Source organism: Salvelinus fontinalis, chromosome 3 (genome assembly GCF_029448725.1).
Source record: "Salvelinus fontinalis isolate EN_2023a chromosome 3, ASM2944872v1, whole genome shotgun sequence".
NCBI classification, from domain to species: domain Eukaryota; kingdom Metazoa; phylum Chordata; class Actinopteri; order Salmoniformes; family Salmonidae; genus Salvelinus; species Salvelinus fontinalis.
In genome coordinates this window covers 44,219,759-44,245,490 of record NC_074667.1, presented here as the reverse complement: position 1 = coordinate 44,245,490, position 25,732 = coordinate 44,219,759, and the positions used below count along the sequence as shown (strand labels likewise).

The 25,732-nt window shown below is 41.9% G+C and overlaps 1 protein-coding gene across 11 annotated transcripts in view; it reads right to left on the bottom strand.

The window, feature by feature from the left end:
• Window positions 1-1,156: 1,156 nt before the first annotated feature.
• The window catches only part of LOC129849912 (chromodomain-helicase-DNA-binding protein 5-like), a 196,710-nt gene continuing 172,134 nt past the window's right edge, over window positions 1,157-25,732 (bottom strand). For all 11 annotated transcript variants that reach the window (XM_055916640.1, XM_055916606.1, XM_055916600.1 and 8 more), the window contains 6 exons: window positions 16,109-16,323; window positions 15,072-15,229; window positions 12,642-12,784; window positions 9,127-9,298; window positions 4,217-4,339; window positions 1,157-4,083 (listed from right to left, as the gene is read on the bottom strand). In XM_055916640.1, the coding sequence (XP_055772615.1) occupies window positions 3,539-4,083; window positions 4,217-4,339; window positions 9,127-9,298; window positions 12,642-12,784; window positions 15,072-15,229; window positions 16,109-16,323 (1,356 nt within the window). In that variant the 3' untranslated portion in view covers window positions 1,157-3,538. The remainder of the gene's footprint in view (window positions 4,084-4,216; window positions 4,340-9,126; window positions 9,299-12,641; window positions 12,785-15,071; window positions 15,230-16,108; window positions 16,324-25,732) is intronic.

Here is a 25,732-nt window from a genome sequence, read left to right as displayed (position 1 = left end):
CTCAAGGATGATCAATGGAAACAGGATGCACCTGAGCTCAATTTCGAATCTCATAGCAAAGGGTCTCAGTACTTGTGTAAATAAGGTATCTGTTTTTTAATTTTAATACATTTGCAAACATTTCTAGAAACCTGTTTTCCCTTTGTCATTGTGAGGTATTGTGTGTAGATTGATGAGGATATTTTTTTATTATTATAAACATTTAGAATAAGTCTGTAACGTAACAACATGTGACCTCACTGTCACCACTGGTCATCAGGCTAGCCACTTACCCAGAAGGGTTGCATCAATTTCCATTGGGCTAGTGCTAGCTAGGCTGAGCTAGGCAGCTAATGCTAGCTAGTTAACGCGAGCTGATTATCATGTAGCAGACGCTATGCTAACATTAGCTAGCTAGCTAATGTCGCTACACCATAGTCATGACAAAATCATGTTTTGACATTGTAGCGGCTATTGATGTGTTTTGTTGTTGTGCCTTTTGTTTAGTGATATTGTGAATATCACCTTTGTGGCATTTAACTTGGATTTATCTACCGGTATGTATCTAATCCAGTTTCAGCATGAGAAAAAGAGTGATGTCCCAAATTACTGTGACATACTGGGAGAATTTGCGCACTGGATATGGAGCCTCAGAAATGTAAGCTCCTGTCGCAGATTAGGAGCCACTCCCTTTTTTTTATCATTTAATATATGTTATGTGATAAGAGGGCCAGAGGTAATTACAGATGCCTGTGATAATCTGAAATACCCAAACGGGCCACTAGATGTCTTGTGATTACATACAATTCTGGTAGTTTACTGGTAAATTTAGAAAGTTTCCAGTAATATACACTCCCTTTGTAACCCTAGGTGTGGAGACATGTGGGCAGACTGAGCACAGAGGGCCACACCAGGTCCAATTATCCAACATACTGGGCTGGACCATACTGCTATGGGCTGTACGAACAGAAATGTGAAGTCTGGTTCCAAATCGGATGAGCCACGGGATTGGATACAGTGGCCTCTAACAGACAGACTCTTATTAGGCTTCACAAAATGGGTCAAAATGTAGACATATTTTATGGTTTGTGGGTCATTGAACTGGTTCAGACTTGTACATCTTCAAATCAACACACCAACCTTAATTTGAGTCCCACAAAAGATGATTAGAATCATGTTATCACTATGAAGTATTTATTTAACATTGACATATTACACATGAATTATGAAACACTTTTACAGTACAGTATGTAAGCTTCTATTTATTAACGTACCAATAGGACATTGAAATTGTCATGTAATGGAGTAAAGCAATGTTTTATATGTGCAATGTAACTTAACATTATTAATCTAATGTTAAAGACTTCTCACTCTATCAACGTACATAACTGAGTCACATAATTATTTAATCATAATCAAAAGTTAAACCAGCCGACTCATCACAAGCCTCCTCCTCTACCACAGGGGTGTCGAAGTCTATAGTATTATAAGTGCACATTATTTTCAGTTATGTGAATGAAAGTTGAATTATGGGAAGCTTCGAGAAGCTGCACAAATAGTTTTTATAAGAACAGACAGTATGGTCGGTATGAGTGTGAAGTTATAATGGACACTCTCCATTTAGGAGTTTGAATAGATCAAATACTAATGAGTGTGAATGGATGAGAAAGGATGAGCGAATGGAAACGCACTAAGATATAGGGTGCAATAACATCTGAGCAAACACCCCAGCAGTGGGAAAGGCAAACCACTGAAACAATTGTTGTACATACAGGTAGTGTTTGTGGATGAATAATCTATACTACATAAAGGTTACTCAATCATAAACTCATGTACCCTCTGGCTACATCCAAATAACCTTGACTTGTTGGTGACCTCCAGAAAAGTGTTGTGGAATAGTATTATCATTGAAACACTAAATAGGTCCTGTGGTTTTCTACAGTATGCTTTAAACAGCTTCTCTCATGTGTACGTTTGGATAGAAACACCTCAACGCTCTGTATTGAGTTGGGTTTTCTATTGAAAAGCTGCTGTCTGTCAATGCCGGGGAGATTAAGTAAAATAACAAAGAATGTTTCAAAACCTTAGAAAGCGTGGCCTTCAACTGGGATGAAATAGAGTACTCAGATGTGGAGATGTAACTGGAATTATTAGCAGATTCTACAGAAGTCGTGACAAAATATGTAATCAACCATCACTTCCATCCAGCAGCACAGGCAATTTAAAAGAACACTTCAATGCCATGCATTCATAGCCAAACATCTCAATTCATTTGTAAATGAACACTTTTCAAAGATGTTGTCAAAGGTCTTTTCCATTGTGGAAGAATAGAAACGGGAACAGGGCAGGATAATACCATGTCTCTGTTAGCACACCAGACCACCGATGGCAATGGCTTCACAAAGGAAGTAAAGGAAAGGAGACAGAAATGCTACTAGAGGATAGATTTATCAAAGGTTTGTGTGTGTTAAATTGCCACACAACCCCATATGAAGCATTCTCCCTTCCGATTGCCTATACACAGCCACTAATGATGTCTTGGTGGCTGCAGTTGTTGTTGTATTTTGTAGTTAATTCAGTAGGCCTTTTGATGTGTAACAAAGGTTAAATAATTGTGAGCCTATGTGTTTGCTTTAACTAACTTAAAATTCACAATGTACAATATCTTCGTCATCGACAATAAAGATCTACAGTATGGTATCTGTTTTGCATTTTGCAGTAATTCGAATAGGAACATTTAAAGTTAAAACCTCTAAACTGCGGTAGACCAGGACACATCTGAGACATTGCCTTCTATTCCCTCTCAGGAATCCTCCCTGTCAATGATACCTCAGTTAACCCATCTATTTATGCAGTATACTGTAAAACATCAGACGATTAAGGACCCACAGTCAGTGTCTAACACACTTTAATTTCCTAGAAGCACAGATTCAATTGTGACACACCATGACAGACATTTCACATATTTCACATTGCCAGGGAGTGAGCACGAGGCTTACTGAACTAACAGAACTAAATAAGTCCTTCGTAAACCAACAGTAGTTTCTCAGCTCTAAACTGATGGGTTCTCTCCCAAAGGATCAGATAAAAGATGTCCATCTCCAGCACTGCAGCATGGTAAATTCAACAAACAGTCGCTCTCAAAGGAATGTGGTCCATTGTTACAGAGGAATGCTGTCAACTGTGGGAGAGAAATGTGTGTGAGGTGAGCACAGTCAGTCTAATGACGCTTGATTTCGGGACATCCATTTTGGCAAGGTGGGGAGAGGACCAGTTTAAGCTGTCACAAGAAATGCCCTGGGCCTGTGGTTTAGGAAGAGAATACACACAAAGCCACCAATAGGATGGCAGTGCCCCATGCCTCACAGGCCACCAGCAGGTCTCCTCAGATGGAGCATGCAGGAGTTCCTGAACCCACACAAGGAGCCATCAGCCTGCCCTGCACTAATACACTTCTCTCACATGGTTCAAGTTCCTGTCATTATGGAATGGAGAAGATTCGGGGCTGGGGTAAAGAGCTGTTTCTCCACTCTACACTGCCTGAATGTTGATGTCCAGGTCACACAGTTAGTGGCAGTTGCCATACCATCAGGGTTGTTTCTGAAGACTCCACACCCGTGCGCTCTGCTGTCCCTTCCCTCAGTCTTTGGAAGCCCCTGCCACCGGATATGACCGCGGCCGAGGTCACCCTGTCCCTACGCCCCCTGTCTCGCTCACAGGGGCGCCCCCGCACCCACATCTCGGGGTCGTCACTGAGCTCATAGATGGAGCCGTCCTCCAGTCTTTGTTCCAGAGATTCCAGAGAGGAGTCAGACGCCTCGTCGCCCCGTGCCGTCAGTGCTCGCCCCGGCAACCCCGACGTGGAGCGTAGCCTGTACTGTAGCAGCACACCCCGCCCCTTGCCCCGCCCCTCCCCCTGGGAGCAGCCTGCCTGCTGAAGAGACTCCTGGGAGGAGGAGTCACTACGGTCCTCCCCTCCGCAGGCAGAGTCGGGTCCATCTCCCACAGAGTCCCTCTTCAGCAGCTCTGCGGACAGGGTGCTGGAGGTGGCCACCAGGAAGTCCACCGGACCACAGTGGGCATTCAGAGAGGTCATCCCCTTTCCTGCAGGACAGAGACACAACCAAAAAAGCACAATGTTGACATACATATCCCCAGAAGCAATTAGTATTTCCATTTTGATAATGGATCATTTGTCATAGTGAAAACCTTAATATCCTCCTCCCCTCATCTGTACCTGTTATTTTGGGAATGCCTTCCAGTTTGGGCACGGGCAGGGTGATGATGACTCCCTGGGCAGTCCCCACCCACAGAAGCCCCTGGCAGATGAGCAGGCTGGTGACACGCATGCTCTTCTGGCCTACAACATAGGAATAGGGAAACATGAGAGTTTTGTTAAGTACTGTATTCATAGCATTATGGAAATGAAACAATAACTCATGTTACGGTTATTGTTGATAAAACCGCATTATTTTTTCTGGCACCACATACAGTATGTTTACATCACGTCAGTTATTAGTATCATTCAACAGTACACAGTTATGCATGCTGTGTTGTGCTGTTGTGTTTGCATGCACTTTCTTTGTTTCAGTACAATAGGTGTTAGTTATCACTATACAGTTGAAGTCGGAAGTTTATTTACACTTAGGTTGGAATCATTAAAACTCGTTTTTCAACCACTCCAATAATATTTTGTTAAAGGCAATGCTACCAAATACTAATTGAATGTATGTAAACTTCTGACTCACTGGGAATGTGATGAAAGAAATAAAAGCTGAAATAAATCATTCTCTCTACTATTACTATTCTGACATTTCACATTCTTAAAATAAAGTGGTGATTCTAACTGACCTAAGACAGGGAATTTTTACTAGGATTGTCAGGAATTGTGAAAAAGTTTAAATGTATTTGGCTAAGGTGTATGTAAACTTTCGACTTCAACTGTATATGTAAACGGTATAATTGTGAAATCACACACAAAATAGGAGCCAATACATGATGTTTATGGTTTTCTGGTCCCTGTCATTGGTTTATTGGCTCTTGTGGTCCTGATATGTAGAGTTTCACTTAATATCCACGGCAACCATCTAATTGAATTACAACATCAGTCGTGATCGCTACTGAGAGAATGCTAATTTACATATAGAGCTGCATTTACATGGTTGTTCTGTGTCACGCTCAGATTATGACGTGTGATTCGCATGAGTGCTTAGAGAGCGCCTTAATTGATTAATTTCATCATGCATGAACACAGCCCATGTTTGAAAGCAGCGGCGGCACTGTGCAAGGAGGGAGTTGAGGCAGCATCGCTAAGATGCATGTTAAGCTTCTGCAGAGAGCGAGGTATTTAGGAAAAAGATCTCAGAGGATCAGGACAGAGTTAAAGGCACAGTGAAGAATTCAATCTTGTACAGTTCATTCGCAATGTATTCAGACCCCATGGCTTTTTCCACAATTTTGTTACATTACATCCTTATTCTAAAATTGACAACAAAAAAAAAATGAATCTTCATCAATCTACACACAATACGCCATAATGACAAAGTGAAAACAGGTTTTTAGAAATATTTGCACATTTATTACAAATAAAAAAACAGAAATACATTATTTACATAAGTATTCAAACAATTTGCTATGAGACTCAAAATTGAGCTCAGGTGCATCCTGTTTCCATTGATCATCCTTGAGATGTTTCTACAACTTGATTGGAGTCCACCTGTGGTACATTCAATTGATTGAACATGATTTGGAAAGGCACACACCGGTCTATTTAAAGTCCCAAAGTTGATAGTGCATGTCAGAGCAAAAACCAAGCCATGGCCTCATGGAAGGAATTGGGTACCAAAATATTTCTGCAGCGAAGAACACAGTGGCCGCCATCTTTCTTAAATGCAAGAAGTTTGGAACCAACAAGACTCCTTCTAGAGGTGGCTGCCCGGCCAAACAGAGCAATTGGTGGTCACTCTGACAGAGCTCCAAAGTTCATCTGTGGAAATGGGAGAACCTTCCAAAAGGACAACCATCTCTGCAGCACTCCACCAATCAGGCCTTTATGGTAGAGTGGCCAGATGGAAGCAACTCCTCAGTAAAAGGCACATGACAGCCCACTTGGAGTTTGCTAAAAGTCACCTAAAGGACTTTCAGACCATGAGAAACAAGATTCTCTGTTCTGTTGAAATCAATATTGAACTCTTTGGCCTGAATGCTAAGCGTCACGTCTAGAGGAAACCGGCACCATCGCTACGGTGATGCCTGGTGGTGGCAGGATCATGCTGTGAGGATGTTTTTCAGCAGCAGGGACTGGGAGAATAGTCAGAATTGAGAGAAAGATGAACGGAGCAAATTACAGAGAGATCCTTGATGAAAACCTGCTCCAGAGCGCTCAAGACCTCAGACGGGGACCAAGGTTCATCTTCCAACAGGACAATGACATTAAGACAACAGCCAAGACAACACAGGAGTGGCTTTGAGACAAGTCTCTGAATGTTATTGAGTGGCCCAGCCAGACCCCGGACTTGAACCCGATCGAACATCTCTGGAGAGACCTGAAAATAGGTGTGTAGCAACGCTCCCCATCCAACCTGACAGAGCTTGAGAGGATCTGTAGAGAAGAATTTGAGAAACTCCCCAAATACAGGTATGCCAAGCTTGTAACATCATACCCAAGAAGACTCTAGGCTGTAATCGCTGCCAAAGGTACTTCAACAAAGTACTGAGTAAAGGGTCTGAATACTTATGTATTTGTGATATTTCCATTTTAAAAAATATATAAATTTGCCAAAATGTCTAAAAACCTGTTTTTGTTTTGTCATTATGGAGTATTGTGTGTAGATTGATGAGGGGGAAAAACATTTGAATCCATTTTATGATAAGGCTGTAACGTAACAATGTGGAAAAAGTCAAAGGGTCTGAATACTTGCCGAATGCACTGTAAATGTCAGTTGACTGCTTAGATAGAGATTGTGTCTATTTCTAGTCTATGTCACAAAGAGCTACATCAGAGGGGCAGCGGTTGACATGACCACCCACTCCAGGGTTAAAGGAAAACTCCACCCAAAAACAATATTTTGGTATTTGTTTCATTAGTCCATTGTTGAAATAGTCCCAAAATGTTTTGCATGTCAGCAATCAAGTCTTCAAAATACAGAAATACAGCCGGTATGATACATTTTGTATCATATGATGCTGCATTTTGCATCATATGCAAAAAGATTGTTTTTGGGTGGAATGTTTCTTTAACATGAACTGTCAAGTTAAGTAAGAGCATGTAGGCGCCAGCCAGGCATCGTCTAGGAACAGCAATGAAAGAGGATAATGACAAAGACAGGAGATTAGGGAGGTATTTAAGCAATCCTCCACCTCCAATTTTTACAGTAATGCAGAGGTCTTCAGTGGGCTGATCTAAGGAGCTGTTTTCCGTGCTAAAACGAAGTCTCTGAAGATAACTATGTCGCTTTTGAAGGACCTTTTGAATTACTTTTTTTTTCATAGAAAATGACTTAAATCCATTAGCAAAAGACACAGGTTTTTCTTATCGGCTTTAGAAAATTCCCAGCTGTTTACTGCATCAGACAGAAACCCCCTCGATGAGGAGCAGCACATTAAAGGGCAAGGATTTGGGGAGTAGATCATTAATTCTTGTCCTATCAAAATGAAGGGAGAGACAGATGGGAATGGAAGAGCATTGATCTGTAATAACTGTATCAGTATTCCATGTTTCATGTGTATCCAGAGGAACCGGGTGCTCCTTTACCCATGAGCACAGCAGAAGAGAAAGTAAGCAGGAGCCCTCAAACCACCCCTCATCCAAGCCCCCCTAACCCCCTTCGTGCCCTGTCTCCTAACATCCCCTGAGGCCAACCTGCCTCCCTCTCTCATTCTCAAACATCCTGCATATTTCATCAGGAAGTGCTGGAGTAGGGAGGAAATGACCTTAGGGTCACCAAACTATATAAAATCTAGACATCTTGACCGATAGGCACTTGAAGAAGAAGACATTCCTAACAAAAATAAACATTGACCTGAGAAAGACAAGTTTGGGCTTTCTGAACCATGTCTCTTTTTGTTCTTTCCTTCTCCATCCAACTAATGAAAGAGGGCAACAACAGTGGACCTGTTGACAGTAACTCCCTGCGTCCGGCTGCTGAAGCTTGATTTGGTGCACTGTGAGTTCTGTCTGACTCTGATCCTCAGTCATTTTAACGTTCAGAATATCAAACTGAATAAATCCAGACAGAATTAGGAGAAAGGGAGCACAGGTTTGATTGAGTTGAGGCCCCAGGATTTTAGGCTGAAATGGCTCCCTGGGCCATAGGTCCCTGGGCTGATATTGAATCAAATTGATAAATGTGTGGAAGGACCACCCTGAAACAGGCTCATTTCTGTTTCAGCCAGTCCGACATGTTTACCCTGACTCCCCCATACTAACACTGGAAATACCTGGATTGGTTGATACATATTTCATTCATCATGAAGGAAGATGGAGAGTGAGGAGAATGTATACAGCATCTTAAAGGGGTTGCAGTGAGAGGTAAAATAAAAGGGAGACAGATAAGAGAGAAAGCGTGAGAGAGAGAAAAAAGAAAACAGAGATGCAGATAAAAACAAAACAAAACTGGCACGATACAAGTGTTGCCGGGATGTTGAAGGAAAGACGAGTGCTTCCATGGCAACTCGTGCAATGAAAACCTTTGTCTGGCAGCATTGTAACAGCTCATCAATGATTGTACTTTTATGAATTCCTGCCTCTCACCCTATGGCTCCATCGGGGCTTCGCAGGGTCTTTAGATGGCTACTTATTCAGGTCAGTCCCGGAGTGCAGGACCAAAGGAGCAGCTCCAGCAAGACAAGACCAGAATATCATTCCAGCGAGGAGTGCAGCATCTGCGTGGCTTAATTGGTGCCATCTCATTGCTCTTGTACAATGAGGGCCCCCAAAAACGAACTAATGTATGCTATATGTTTTCCTCCTAACCCCACTAATACAGCAGGTCAGGCTCATGACACAATAGATTGTGTGACAGAACCCTAGCAAAGACTTGTGGAGTTGACTCTACTGCATAAACCGAAAGAAAACGTTGACCCCCGGAATGAGGAGGTCAAGACGAATCCCTATAGCAACCTGAGTGTAGGAGTTTTGTACTGTACCTGGGTTGTGCAAAGATACTCGCGTGGAGATGTTGATTTCCTGCAGATGCTCCAGTGTCTCAGTGTGGAACAGGCGAATAGAAGAGCCCTCACTAAAGGCCATCCAGACTCCTCCTCCAGCCCGCACCATATGGGCCACGCTCACCATGGGTTCTGGGTGCACCTCAAACCTCTGGAAGAGAGAAGGAGAGAAGCAGTGAATAACCATGGAAACTATAGTAGAGATGGGACTTCGGCATAGAGAATAGGCATAGAGATGCCAAGCGAATGCTTACACAGAACGTGTAGTTAAATAAACAGTATAGCCCCATTTAGACCCAGTTTACATTGGTCTTTTAAATGAAATATACTGTAGATCTGAGTTTTTTATGAATCTGATCAATGTTACATGCAGACATCTTTGTCTAAATGCAACAAAACAGATGTGATATGCCTTGTCAGGATGAGATATGAAAAGATTTGAGCCAGGATTTTGTCTGGGATGGCTTTCTCTGCTGTCAGATATGATGATAATGGGAAAAACTACTGAGGTACTTGGGTCCAGTCCGGGGTGGGGGGGGTTCTTACAGAAATCTGGAAATCTATAATATGTTCCTATGGATAAGTGATTACCATATAAAGTGTGATGTTACTGTCTGTAATTGCTTCTTTACCATTGCTCTGCACATTGTTAAATGTATGTCTCTGTACGTAGACATCCTATCCATAATGAAGTTATAATATCCTAGATCTACAGTATGACTACATTTAACAAATGCATAAACCACCCACCCACCCACCCATACGCACACACAAACATAAACATAAAGTATTGTGCATCCATGTCATAAGAACCCCTCTCCAGGAGTTCTAGTTCACTGTATCCATGGACAACACTGCTAATGTGCTTAGACATAATCATAAAAAGTGAATTACACATGAACACCATTAACAAATTACATTCGGATATTACTTGTTAACAAAAGACTAGTAGAATGCCTGAGCGTAGGTTTGAGTACCCCTCTTTAGAGCTCTATCACGAAACCCAAGTAGGCCAGATGACTGGAGATTAACAACCCTGCACCAACCCAGAAAAGGCTATAGCGTGTCTCTCTTGAGATTGTAATGAACTGCACCAATGTTTCACAGACAGGGGCATATTTTCTACTGTGTCAGTATACATCTTCCTCCCACCCTCCACTTTCTCAAGACCACAGCAAAAGAGGAGGCGTTTCAGGCACACATTCTTAATGAGTAGCTGAGGAAGAGCAGCGCGCCTTATCATAGTTAGGCATGCTACCCCCCGAGGTCTGCACCATGACAGGGGCTGGCTCTGGCATCGTCTCCCCGCTCCTTTCACTCTCGGTTCATGAGTCCGGGGATGAGAGATTAGTCAGGGAGAGGGCTGAGGAGGGGTGCTCCCCCCTGTGCACCGGAGGACGGGGATTACCACCTGTTTGTGTGCCCTTGCCAGAGGGACCACCTTTGTTTGATAGTGGGGAGAGAAGAGAACCCTTTGATGTGTTTTCTCTTTTAATTGACTCCGTGGCTGAAGGTGCCTGCTCTGCTCCGCCTAGGAAGAGAGGAAATCGCATCCCTTCCATTTTCAAGTGCAACCATTAAATTCTATAAAATATTTAAGTTCAAAGAGCCCTTTTTCAAAGAATTGACTAACTAAATGCAAATAAAGTTAAAAAATATATCAAATTAAAAGAGCATTGAAAATGTCAGTAAACCATTAGAGAATCATGGGGGAGGGCTTTAAATCAGTGATTTTGGCATGAACAGACAAATTGTTAATTAACAGGCTAATTATTGGTTGACACCCTGTCATCATGACACCTTGTCTAGCATATGTTTCACTGGATAAGTCATTATCTGACTGCTTTCAATTTGATCTGTCCCCTGTATACCAGTGAGGCCAAACGTAAAACAATGCCATAACTACAGTAATAATGCATTAACTGGTAGGGTAATTGAATAGAAGAGGTTAGTGGAAGTGAGATCTGTTTACAGGGCTGCATGACTGCCAGCCTTGACAAAATTGGATACTGCCTGGAGAGCCTATCAGAGCACATATTTGGTACTAAGGTCTCTTCTAAAATGGATGGTGTCAAATAACTGATGGCAACAACTGTTCACCCAATTGACACACTGATATTAACGAGATGAGTTCTGCATTGCTTACAGCCATGAGAGTGGTAGCAGTGTGACAGAGGTAATATACCCCTTCCACCCAGCACTTCTGTCACACAAACAGCAGCAGCAAGTCCTTCATCAGCAGAAGGGAGAATCACTGCAGGCTAAAGCCCCAGCGCTAAAGCCCCACCGCCTGAACAGCTCATTAGCCCTGCATTACACTGGGTGACAAGGTGTCTGTTCTTAGGAGGAGCAAATCCACAGCCACGGAGGTGAAGGAGGGGAGTGGGCATGGGCAGGACAGGGAGGAGAGGGAGGGGGAGTAAACATCCTCCTCTCTTCTAGAGAGAAGTAGAGGGAGGGAGACATGTCATGCCATGCCCTGCATCCACACAGTCCTGCCTGGTTAGGCTCTGATGACAGGCCTCTTTTTTTAGGGCACATGGGTCATTCCCAGAGCTCTGTCATAATGCAGAGCACACACAAGGGTCCCTTCAAGCACACACGCAGGAGGAGTGGGGGGAGGAGGAGAAGCGATGGATGCAGATCCACAGGGCAGCAGTATAGCCCTTCGTGTTAACTACCGGCTATATTAAGGATCATCAATTAAAGACAGAGCAGCGCTGACAATAAGGCTGATCTGACTTAGGTAAGCGGGCTAGACCGCTAAAGTAGAAGAGGGGTAAGTCTGAGCGATCACGACCCTGTCCTTCGCCCGCGTGATCGCTCAGACTTTCCCCTCTCCTATTTTAGCGGTCTAGCCCGCTTACCTAAGACAGATCAGCCTTATTGTCAGCGCTGCTCTGTCTTAAAGTTATGGCTCAGTCCTGGGGGCAAGGACTGCTTCCCTGATCCCGGTTCCGCATCACAGCCCCGGTGAAGTTAGCCCTCCAGGGTGTGCATTAGTAAGGAAGACAAGGCTAAGAGAGGTGCAACCAGCACCGACACAAGCACACATGCCTGTTCACCATGCAGAGGGGATACGCTGGGGCGAGCCAGACAGAACCTTGTCTCCTTTGCGTGGTCACTCAGCTGGCTAAGCTCTGATCTCCAGAGGATTGAACAGGGAGGAAAGTGTACAAGCATAAAGAGCCACTGCTGCCTGAAAACACATTCTGATGCCAACATCCCCACAAATACTTTAGGTCAAAGTATCAATGTAGAACTCAAGGAGTTTTGAGTTCCAATATAGTTTATAGTTCCAACATAAAGTGTGTTTAGGTGAAGGAAAGGACAGTGTATTGTCGAAACTATTCTGTGCATGAGCCTCTGCTCTTAAGCAGTTGTGAAAAGGATGCGAGATGGAGGTGAAGATGCTTTCCTGGAGCATTTTGAGAGGCTTGTATTTGTGTGCTGTTGTTCAAACTATAAAGCACTTGGTGCATCTCCTATTGTACCTGAGTGGAAAGGCTGGAGCCCTTGATGACGGTCACAGAGTTGGCACAGCTGGCCCACACAGAGTCCTCCAGTACCAGAAGAGTTCGCACAGGCTCTGGGCCCACACTCACAGTCCTGCAGGAGTCTGTCTCCCACAGCTCACCTGAGAAGACAATACAACAAATGCTCAGAATCAGAACCCTTTAACTCTTACTTTACTAAGAACAAAACAAAGCTTTGCTAAAACGGCTAACAAAATCATGACTTGTTATTGCCAGTTTATGATTATGTTTAAAATACGTGCGAAACTTTCCGTTTGACTGTGCAGTGTGGTGATTCAGCAGCTGTTGCCTTGAGCAAGGCAATTAAACTACATTGCTTCTACTTACACTCAAGCAACTTGCCCTGGTTTTCTCTAGACAAATATTCCAAAGTGAAAACACAAGAAAATACTTACACTTACTGTTTCACACACGTGCATGTGCAACTAAGCATGCACATGCGCAATGCACACACATGCACTCACACACACAGACATACACGCACACACACAAAAACCAGCGTGAATCACAATTTGATGAAAACAAAGTGTCTATGGACTATACTTTGAGACTAAACAATAAGGCATTCTTAACATCCAAATGCTAATAACTCTGCCATACAATTTAATCAGCTTCCTAACCTCTTTATCGCCACTTCATTTTTCCGCTCGTCGGTGTGAAAATAAAGCAGACATTTTTCCTTTGAGTTGTAAACACAGGGCACCCATTGCAGCTACCATGGCAGTGCATTATGAAGCATCTTACATAAGCTTTTCCTTTGCGGTGCTTTAATGAAGCAAAATTAGAGAAGGAAGTGCGCCCAGCCATTTAATTAACATTTTGAGTTGTTTATTTCATGCCTTTCAAATCAGAATAGCTTCACAATGCCTTCTGACTTCCTCAGGTTAATTGCTTTGCGTGTTCTAAATGTCATTCTTCCACATTCTTTTATTCACTTTCTTTTAAGTCCCCCTAGCCCCATGCACAAGCCTTGGCCATGTCACAGCTCTACCACACGCACCACCGCAAAACACTGGAAAATTGTCAAAAACGGTTTCAGACCATCAAAAGATTTTCTAAATAAGTTTCTGAAGCCCAGACCTTCAACTCTATGAACAGTATGAATTATATTTATATGACTAAAGAAATTGGGATTTTCCGCTAAGCAACAATGTGCTGGGCAGGCTATCCATATGCATTTTGATAGAAATCCCATGTGAAGACTTGATATTTTCCTACTCTTGCAGACATGGTTTCCAGGCAGCAGTGTGCCATCCAGGGGCATCAATCTTTAACAGCTGTGCAGAATGCACAAACATTGCCTGGCACCATCCACGCTCCACTTCAGAGCTTTTTCCCTGTCTTCTACCTCTTTATTATTTATTTATTTTACATAACATGAATAGTAATATTTAATCGGCACGCAGCACACTGGCGTAATTAATCATCCTTTCTGCTTGGCTGGAGGTGAGAGGACAGCAGAGTGCTGGGTGGATGCAGGCAGCCACACTGACACAGCCAGGTAAGACGCACCACACCGCAAACGGGCAGCCATTGTGCTACCGCAGGCTGTGATGACCTACTGGGAGAATGAGTGTTGAGATGGTGCTCCTAGCCCTATGATATGCCTGTCTGACCACAACATGAGCACACCAACCACTGTATGGTGACTTCAGGAGTCATTTCCTTATACTAACTGGTAGTGAAGATCACCAAGAATGGGCATAAAAAGAGGTATTTTAAGTATTTAAAATATTTTCCAAGGTTGCTTGTCTGAAATTAATTGGCTTTTTGCAAACGCATCCACTTGATGGATTTCCTGAAAATCCTATCACTCATAGCACGTCTCTGCATGTAGACTGAACGCATGACAGAAATGATATTTCTCACACACTCACTGAGGCATTCACTGCAAAAGAAAGAGACATGCATGGGAATTTGAAATATGTACAAATTGAAACAAGGAAACAATAAGATTAATATTTGCACTACTAATTTGATTGATTAATTAAAAGCCTTTTTTTACAGATACAAGCCCTGTTAATAATGTCTAATATCGAAATAACTATTCAATTTTAATGTCACATTTCATACAATACAATGCTTAAACATTGTTGCTACAGTAGGCTAATGAGTGAATGAAATGATTACCTGAATTAATACAAATTACTAGCTAAGAGCATTAGTGGCGTAACGTAATCATAAAATTATTCCATTCTCCTGCTTTAATTGTGCTGTGATTGCTTTTCTTGCTATAATGGTGATGGCTTGAAACATATACTTCTATGTAGCGAACATTAAATAAATTGCTATGTTAGTAATGTGATGATTCATCAATTCTGTCATTTTGGATTGAAATCTGATGATGATCTTCCTGACATACAGGGGGAGACCTTGGAAAGACCTTACCACCATTACTTCGTCCATACACCATCATGGTTCCATCTCTGAGCCCAGCGAACAGGAAGTTGATGGAGTGTTTGAGGCACAGGACAGGGCAGCGCTGAGGATTACACAGGGTCAACAGGCACTGGGCTGCAGTGTCCACACTGCCATACACCAGGATTCTGGTGGCAAAAGGAGCAGGAACAATGTACACTGTACATGATAAATGAACATCATTTATGAAGACTGAGTACCTTGATGTAACTGGGCACTTTGGACCTTGTATTGTCTGTGTGCAGCCCCTCGCTCTTTCTCGTGTTTAAGATTCTATCTGAACTTCACTGACTGTTATGCACATTTTTCCTAAATTTACAATGAACAAATGCACACCTTTGGAAAAATATATTTCTTTCTCGAAAGAGAACGTTAACTAGTTGACAGTCGATTGTGTTCCACAAAAATAAATGCTGAAATTGTGCTTCTATTACACTTTGTATTTTCCCTCCTCTCAGGACACATAGAGTGAATGAGTCAACATAAACAAATAAACTGCACACTTTTCATTTTATTCTGGTGCCCAAATGATTAACAAACAAATTGCAGAAGAAAATAACTACAGTAAACTGGCAATATGAGATGCAAGAGGACTGTTTTCTCTTAGAAAGTAATGTAATCACCAGGATTGTAATAGTCTGAGATTCAACTATTCCTCCATTTCATGCAGTAAAATCTGAAAATATAAACAGTAGATGGGAAAATAAGAAATGGTTGAGCACCAGGATTCGAGGTGTATGAAATCAACTCTGATTTCTTCGTCCCATCTACTGTTGACAGATTTTGTTAGTCTTGAGATTAACCTAGCATACTATACTGCATGGTGATACAGAATATGACTCTGTGAAAACAAATAGACTTCGTAAGTAGGATAATAGTGGTGACCAACAATAATAAATACAATAATATTTCTGTATCATCATCCATCCATGCATCCATCCACATTACTTAAATGTAACTTACACTATTGTATTTGACAATTTCTCTAAAAGCTGTGTTGACCTCACCTTCCATCGTCCAGTCCCAAACAAATGGTGTTCCCCACCCCAGTAGGGCTCCTGAGGGCCACAGCCTCCATCTCCTCTGGGGGGCTGGGTTCAGGCACATACTCCAGACACCTCACTGGGGCCCCCACCTGGAGGCTCTTCACTGGGCGTGGCGTGGGCCTGTTCAGGGAGAAGATCTCCACCTGCCCCTGGGTAGCATCTCCTCCACTGGCCACCTGCAGAGAGAGAAGTGGGTATATAAGATTAGTAAAATACTCTTCCACTAGCCACCTGCAGAGACAGACATTTAAATACTCCTCCATTGGCCACCTACAGAAAGGGAAGTTAGGTGTGTAAGGTCAGTAAGATTCTCTCTAGGTGGCTAGTAATTGAGTGAGAGAGACACGTGAGCATCTATAGTCAATAAGATATATCTGGGTCAAGACATCTTCTCCACTAGCCACCTGCAGAGAAAGAGGTGTCCATTTAAAGGTCAGTAAAGATTGTAGGTCACAGCAATCAACGGCTAACATAGCACAGGTAGAAAGGGTGGATGGTCGTTTAGAAAATGTACTGTAGCGTAGGAGAGTTACTTGCTCATGCTTAAGTCTTTGTAGAATTTCTGAATAATTTTAGAAGACACAGAACACTCTCCTGTAATACGGCTTAGCTCTGATATCCGCACCTGTTAGCAAATCCAGGCAGTTTCAGCAAAGTGTAAAGTTAAAATCAAATATCCTTTCAAATCCTGTCTATATTCCTCCCTCACTTTTAAATATCCCTCAGATTCAGAAACCACAAACCGCAATGGGTTCACAATGTCATCTCTAGAACATCAAACAATTTCTAAAACAGAGATCTTTTCATCAGCAGAGAACAGACAGATGAAAAAAAGACTTTGAAAGACTGTGCATCGCTTGACAATTGAGGGTTTGTATAAGATGATGATTGATCTAATGCTTGAGTCGGGGACTTAGCAATGACACACTCAATCCCAATGAAGGGATGAAATATAGCAGTTGGCTGTTGAATTAGGAGACAAGGTGACCCCATTAAAACTCATCTTCACAGAATGGACAGAATGGTACAAGGTTATTGGTCATTAGGAGGGGGCACATTGAGCAGTCATATGTTGGTGGTCTTCCTTTACCCACAGTCTATAGTGTCTGCTAGGGCTGAGCTCGACATAGCCTATTCACCAACACACTCTGAGTGAGCCATGAATAGCAGTCCAACTTCTAAAAAAGTCCAAAACCCAATAAGAATCCCTGACAAAACAAGAGAGCGGACCTCATATAATCAAAAAACCGCCAGGCAATCATCACCAACTCCCCCTTGGGGTTCCACACTCTCTGCTGTAGGCCTGAGTAGCTGCATGCATGAATAGAGGCTTGATTCTGCAAGTGTCACACTCATATTGGCCTTGTGTCAAGCCTGCCAATGTCAATACAGGGGAAGGGAAGAGAGGCAGGGGGTAAACCTGGAGCTGTAGCAATTTCAATTAGGAGGCTCCAAATCACTCTCCAATCATAAGTGAAATCTTCATGGGTTTTCACAGGATTCTTTCACCCAAGTTGTTTTTCTCTAGACATGGGACTGGTGCAACTGTCTAACTGAAGTGTAATGTTCCTCACAAAAACTGACACTGAAGATCAAATAAGGATTTTCCACGAGTCACATTATGTGAATAAGACATAGGATAAATATAGTCTTTAGCCCCTATCGCCCCCCCTGCCCGGCCTTTTTTGCATGCAATCATTTGTTAGATTTGTGTCAGCATGCTGGACAGGAGTAGTCCCGTGGGCTCTGGAGAGCGAGCCAGAGCAAATAATGAACTGTTGCACAGGGAAAACTACAGAGACGACCTCCAAAAAACAAAGCTTAAAGACAAATGGCTCTGTGCAACCGCAGCCCTAAGCAACCCCAACTTCAACATTCTCCTACACTTAAGCACTCACGCATCCAATTCCTCCACAGATCCAGTGAAATGACTGTGCCCTGACAAACTCATCACGACTTGTTTGTGGGAATAGATATCTGTTTTGTGCAGAAGTGCAGAAGAAACTTCCTGAAAGTAACTAACTGATCTACCAGTGTTAATTTATTTAACCTTTATTTAACTAGGCAAGTCAGTTAAGAACAAATTATTATTTACAATGACGGCCTACCCCGGCCAAAATCTAACCCGGACGACGCTGGGCCAATTGTGCGCCGCCCTATGGGACTCCCAATCATGGCCGGTTGTGATACAGCCTGGAATCGAACCAGAGTCTGTAGTGATGCCTCTAGCACTGAGATGCAGTGTGCTGGACCGCTGCGCCACTCGGGATCCCCCGAAATTAGATAGGTCTGGACCGAGGGAGGCAGTGGGAGAGGATGATCATGGACATGCCATGGTGGGGATTCTGAATGAACGCTCAAGTCCATGTTACTAGTCAAAATGTGTCAAAATCAACCTTTGTAAGGTTGACAAAGACTCATTCTAAACCTTATCTCATGTTCTGTTTCAAACCTGCTGTTTTTAACACCTTTACACGCCATGAGGATTAATCTGAACCTGTCTGAAGTATGGAGTGGCTGAGGAGGGGGGTGAGAGGAGAATTAATTGATGGTATAAGTGGAAAAACACCAGTCAGAAAAGTGGAGTGAACCGGTAATGTAGGCAAACAGGGAAATGCATGTGAATCAGGTTGATTAGAAACAATGTCATTACTCTGATCAAAGTAAGGAGAATCCCACCAGCCCATCTCACATTAACATGATTAGTGTCATCCCTCATTTGACAAGCCTGCCAGGGAGGTAGATCTGAGACAAGCAGGGGAAGTGAGCCGAGCAGAGCAGACCACTTGATCAGTTGTTTATTCATGGATCCACTGGCTCTTATAACGATATTGTGTATTTTATTAAACCTTTTTCTCCTAACTTTGGTTACAGAATAAAATACAGGCATGTGACATGTCTTGGAAAGAACATTTACTTAGGTGAAGATGTATGCTGTTTGAAAAGCTATCTCCAATGATTGCATGGTATGTTACAATGGAAGCTGGGGTGCTTAAAACACTTGATCTTTCAAGTTAGGTATCGTGTCATGTGTTGCAACTTTTCACATTAGGCCTACATAACTCTAGCACTTGATAATATCAAGCAAATCCTCTAAATGTAATGCTTTATTTATGAAGGTTTAAAGGATATTCTGTTTTGTGAGCTAACATAACATTACATAACAAACACCGCATGGGCACGTAAAGCACTGTTTAAAAAGGATACTGAGAGATGTAGGTCATTTCTCCACTTACCCAGAGTCATCTGAATGAAGAAAAATTTCGTTTTTCATGGCCCTTTCCCCCATTTTGACTATCACATGTAAAGTAATAAAGAAGGTGAAATATTTGATTTCGAGTAATATAATGCAAAATCATATATGCCATTTAGCAGACACTTTTATACAAAGCGACTTACAGTCTCATGTGTGCATACATTTTTAAGCATGGGTGGTCACGGAAGTCGAACCCACTATCCTGGTGTTGCAATGCTCTACCAAAAATGCCTGACAAGTTTATAAATACTTTGTGAAGCCTCAATTTAATATGATTTATGAAGCCTATATTAAGCAGGGTTTATGCCACCATTTATAAAGCACAGCTTTTTGTCATATTTGACATAGTGGGCTATGAACCCTTTACAGAGCATGACATAAGGTTATAGATGATTTGTGACACATTTATGTAGTGTTTATGAAGCCTTTATGAAGCCTTTATAAATAGCATGGAATTTACATTTTGTTTGAATTATTAGATTTTTTATCCAACATAAATAAACAATTCCAGGTGAAAGCCAAGGCCATTTCCTTCTGTAATCCGATTAGGAATCCGTTTTTTTTAAATAGTATATGTCCATATTCCCACCAACACGGCAGCTGAACCCGTGTGTCTTGTGCGCTTCTGTTTGTTTGCGAGTGTTTTTTAAATAATTCCAAATACTCCAGTACTATTTTGATATAGTCAAGAAGTTACTTGCTATATAAATTCTCCACCAGAAGGTGCTGCCCTTGCCTGCTGCCCTTGCCTGTCTACCCTAACACATTGGGCCACACACCTGTCTGGTTGAAAGCCTCCTCTTCTACCCACCCTCCCGATACAAGCCTCTACCAAGCGAGTGTGATACCTATGCTACTCCCATGGTGTGCTGCACTGCTTGGCCTCCACCTTTCGGTCTGCTCCTGATTATCTAGGCCTGCTCCCCCCGTCTGGTACAGGTACCCCCAAGTTTCGCTCACTGCTCCAGCACACGTACACTTACAAACTGCAGTCTCTGATCTGAATTGTACCTGAAGCCTGTGGACTTCTGTGAGCTTTTACTCAGGAACTTGTATGCATTTAAGATTGTATTACTTGGCCTTTATTGTTCTTTTATTTTAGATTATTTATAGAAGTTTTTTTATGGTTATTGACCCTTAGGCGCATGAACCGTTAGCGGGACACCTACGACAACATCGGGTGAAATTGCAGAGCGCGAAATTGAAAATACAAAAATCGTAATATTAAACATTCATGAAAATACGAGTGTCATACATTATTTAAAAGCGTAACTTCTTGTTAATCCAACCGCGTTGTCTGATTTCAAAAAGGCTTTACGGCGAAAGCATACCATGCGATTATCTGAGGACAGCGCCCCACACCAAAGTACTTTTTCAACCAGCACAGGCGTCACAAAATCACAATTAGCGATTAAATAAATCACTTACCTTTTGAAGATCTTCCTCTGTTTGCAATCCCAAGGGTCCCAGCTACACAATGAATAGTCGTTTTGTTTCGATAAAGTCCTTCTTTATATCCAAAAAAGTCTGTTTAGTTGGCGCCAATGATCTCAGTAATCCACTCTTTCAACATGCATACAAACGAATCCAAAAAGTTACCAGTAAAGTTCATCCAAACAAGTCAACCAATGTTTCTAATTAATCCTCAGGTACTCTAATATCTAAATAAACTATCACATTTAAGACAGAGAATAGTATGTTGAATAGGGAAGATAAATAACGAAGAGCGCGCACCTCATTCACACGCCAACAAGACCACTTTTCTAATGAGAGACACTTTGTAGTTCTTCCCACTACTTGTTAATTTTTTTTTAAACAAGCCTGAAACCCTTTCTAAAGACTTTTAACCTCTAGCGGAAGCCATAGGAACTGCAATCTGGGTCCTATCTATTTGTATTTCCCATAGGCAAGCACTGAAATGGCCTGTGAACTCAAAGAAAAATAAAATTCCGGGTTGGATTTTCCTTGGGTTTTCGTCTGCCATATCAGTTCTGTTATACTCACTGACATTAATTTAACAGTTCTAGAAACTTCAGAGTGTTTTCTATCCAATGCTACTAAGTATATGCATATCCTAGCTTCTGGGCCTGAGTAACAGACAGTTTACTTTGGGCATGTCAGTCATCCAAAATTCAGAACAAAAACCATTCTCCAAAACAGGTTAAATGCAGAGAAATTTGAGTGTTTTTCCCATGTTGCATCTTGGGAGAAACCATACGCTTGCCCAGCTATTGCACTGGAGAACTTTGCAAGTTTTTGGGGGAGAAACCGCATGCTTGTGTTTACATGTGCGGATTGTTCTTTCGGTACTTAACCATGTCTCTGAACTATACGCACCTTTTGAAATACCTTCTGTTAAAGACTTGTTCCTCTTGACTTTAGTCTCTGAATCCAAAAGTTGTAAAATTCTATCTAGACTTGCCATTATTTTACTGCTTTTACTTTCAGGAAATGTGGAATCTAACCTAGGTCCTGCCATTTCTACCCCATCTGAATTAAAAAGTCAGAATGGTCTGAAGTTTATGCACATAAATGTAAGAAGTCTTCTTTCGAAACTTGATTTTGTGAATATAAACCGTAGAGAGCATAAATACATCTGGGTCTTTCTGAAACATGGCAAAAAAAATCTATCATTGACAAAGACATTGATGTTTAGAATGTTTTTTGGTCAGATCGCAAATCTAAGGGTGGTAGTGTTGCTATATACATAAAAGACACGTTTTCGGCAACCATTCTGACCTCTTTTTCCAAACCCAAGCAATTTGAATATTTGTCCTTGAATATAAATCTCTGTGCATCCTTGAATCTTGTTGTCTCCTGTTATTATAGACCCCCGTCTGCGATTGCTGGCTCTCTGGATTGTATTTTTGAATTATTATCACAGAATGTGAAATCTGAATTTGTGCTTATGGGCGACCTGACCTGAACCTAGATTGTTTGACATCCAACTCCGATCAACTCAAGAACATTTGTAATACCTATAATTTTAATCAGATTGTTAAAAATGTAATGCAATGTGTCCTCTAAAATCCTCTTTGATTGATCTTATCTTATGCTTCTGGTATATTTGCAAATGATAAATGATCACTGTGCTGTTGTTTGTGTAATGGATGCTACAATTCCTAAACTACCATATACAGTATCATCATGAAAAGAAACTGGAAGCAGTTTGATACAGGTTTTTTTTCATTATGTTTTTAACATTGCCAGGAATAGAGTGGAACATCTCTGATGTCATATTAGCCTTTTCTTACCTCAATAAAGCATTCTAGGATGTATGCAACAAGCATGCCCCTTTCAAACAATACAGAATTAAGGGCAGAGACAACCCTTGGTTGTCAGATGAACTAGTCTGAATTCATAAGGAAATGGTTTTGGAATAAGGGTGTGGCTATGACCCGAAAGCTGAAAGCAGACCACTATCTCAAAATGTGGGCAAGTAGTGAAAGGTTTAAAGATGCACAGCTCCCTAAACAACTGCTGGTTGACTCACAGGTGGTAACTGTGATAACCTCTATTCTGAACTCTTTCAATCAACATTTTCTTGATGCAGGCAGATTATTTGATCAACCTGAGGTCAACATGAGCCCCATGTGAAATTACCTGACACTCCCGAGCACTCATTCTCCTGGTTCAACTTCTTGCCTTTCTCTATTTCAGAAGTGCCCTGAAACAATTGATGTCAAAAAATCCCCTGACCCTGATCATCTAGACCCCGCCTACTACAATTAGCTGCAGACATCATTGCTCCCCATTTAACATGCATCTTTAATATCACCATAGAATGTAATGAAAACCCCAAGATGTAGAAATCAGCATTTGTCCTACCTCTTTTGAAAGTAGGTGTTCCCACTCTACTGAATATCTATCGCCCCATATCTAAATTGTCTGTTCTGGTAAAGGTATTGGAGTTCCTAGTCAATACGCAGTTTAAAGCCTGCCTCCAGGAAAACAATACTTTGAGTGGTATGCAATCAGGTTTCAGTTCTAGCCACAGCACTGTCACAGCAACTTTGAAGATTTTGAATTATATTCATTGTGCCCTGGATAAGAAGCTACATTGTGTGTCTGTATTCATAGACTTGTCAAAGGCATTTAACACTGTGGACTATACTGTCTTGGTGCAGAGATTGAAGTGTATTGGGATTACTTGTCATGCTCCGGAGTGGTTTGTGAAATACTTGTCAAATTGAACCAGCAGCATAACCAGCAGCATACAACCCTGTATCCCACTGCTAGCTTGCCTCCTAAGTTAAGCAGGGTTGGTCCTGGTGGGAGACCATCTGCTGCTGGAAGTGGTATTGGAGGGCCAGTAGAAGGCACTCTTTCCTCTGGTCTAAATAAATATCCCAATGCCCCAGGGCAATGATTGAGGACATTTCCCTGTGTAGGGTGCCGTTTTTTGGATGGGACGTTAAACGGGTGTCCTGACTCTCTGTGGTAACTAAGAGTAGGGGTGCTATCGTAAGAGTAGGGGTGCTAACCCCAGTGTCCAGGCTAAAATCCCAATCTGGCCCTCATACCATCATGGCCACCTAATCATCCCCAGCTTCCAACTGGCTCATTCATCAACCTTCTTCTCCCCTGTAACTATTTCCCAGGTTGTTGCTGTAAATGAGAATGTGTTCTCAGTTAACTTACCTGGTAAAATAAGGGTTAAATAAAAGAAATAAAAAATAACCCAGTGTGTTAAAGGAAGAATCCACCCAAAACCACTAATTCCTATAATTTACAGTGTTAAATAACATGAATACGTGAGAACAATATTTTTTGTGAACAAATGTTTGATTGTGGCATTATAATAATGTTGGTAGCAACATGTGAAAATCGTTGTGGAAAACTTTTGCAGCTCAAGTTGACTACAAAATCCACAATGTAATGCTTTCTCTATCGGCTGGCTGGCTAGCTAGCTAAGGCAGTGCATTCTTGGCAATTCTGGGACAAGGAGAGCTCTCCTTCAAGGAAATAATGGGAGTCAATTGGGCGCAAGCTCAAAAACCCAACATTAGCATGAATTTCGTCAACAAGAAGTACACAGTGGTGGAAAAAGTACCCAATTGTCATACTGAAAATGACACAAGTAAAAGTAAAAGCTACCCAGTAAAATACTAATTGAGTAAAAGTCTAAAAGTATTTGGTTTTAAATATACTTGAGTATTAAAATAAAATGTAATTGCTAAGATATACTTAAGTATCAAAAGTAAAAGTATAAATAGTTTAAAATGTCTTATATTAAGCAAACCAGACAGCACAATTTTCTTGTTTTTTGAATTTACGGATAGCCAGGGGCACTATCCAAAAACATAATTTACAAACCAAGCATATGTGTTACACCACTGGAAGTACAACATTACAAATCTTTTCAGAGGAAATAATGAACTCGATATCTGTAATATTGTATAGCTTTGTAATCGTGACATTATGTACTTTCAAGGAAAATAGACACGTTTCTCGACTAATACCCTGACTTTGAAAAGGGATTGCGTGATGATTAGTTTAGCAACGGCGTGATGCAACATGAGAATGTGAATGGGATTGGTCGACAGTCTGCTGGGTGGGACGTTATATGTTCATCCATTAAATTCCCAATTGAATTCCAATGGAAAACCTCTACTTCCGGCGCCGACCGAGATGGCCGCCTCGCTTCGCGTTCCTAGGGAACTATGCAGTATTATTTTTTTTATGTGTTATTCCTTACATTGGTAACCCAGGTAATCTTAGGTTTCATGACATACAGTCGGGAGGAACTACTGAATATAAGAGCAACGTCAACTCACCATCGTTACAACCAGGAATATGACTCTCCCGAAGAGAATCCTGTGTTTTGCCTTCCACCCAATACAATGGATCTGATCCCAGCCGGTGACCCTAAACAACGACGCCGAAAAAGGGGCAAACGAAGCGGTCTCCTGGTCAGGCTTCGGAGACGGCACATCGCGCTCCACTCCCTAGCATACTACTCGCCAATGTCCAGTCTCTTGACAATAAGGTTGATGAAATCCGAGCAAGGGTAACATTCCAGAGAGACATCAGGGATTGTAACGTTCTTTGCTTCACGGAAACATGGCTCACTCAAGAGACGCTAACGGAGTCGGTGCAGCCAGCTGGTTTCTTCACGCATCGCGCCGACAGAAACAAACATCTTTCTGGTAAGAAGAGGAGCGGGGGTGTATGCCTTATGATCAACGAGACGTGGTGTGATCATAACAACATACAGGAACTCAAGTCATTCTGTTCACCAGATTTAGAATTCCTCACAATCAAATGTCGACCGCATTATCTACCAAGGGAATTCTCTTCGATTATAATCACAGCCGTATATATCCCCC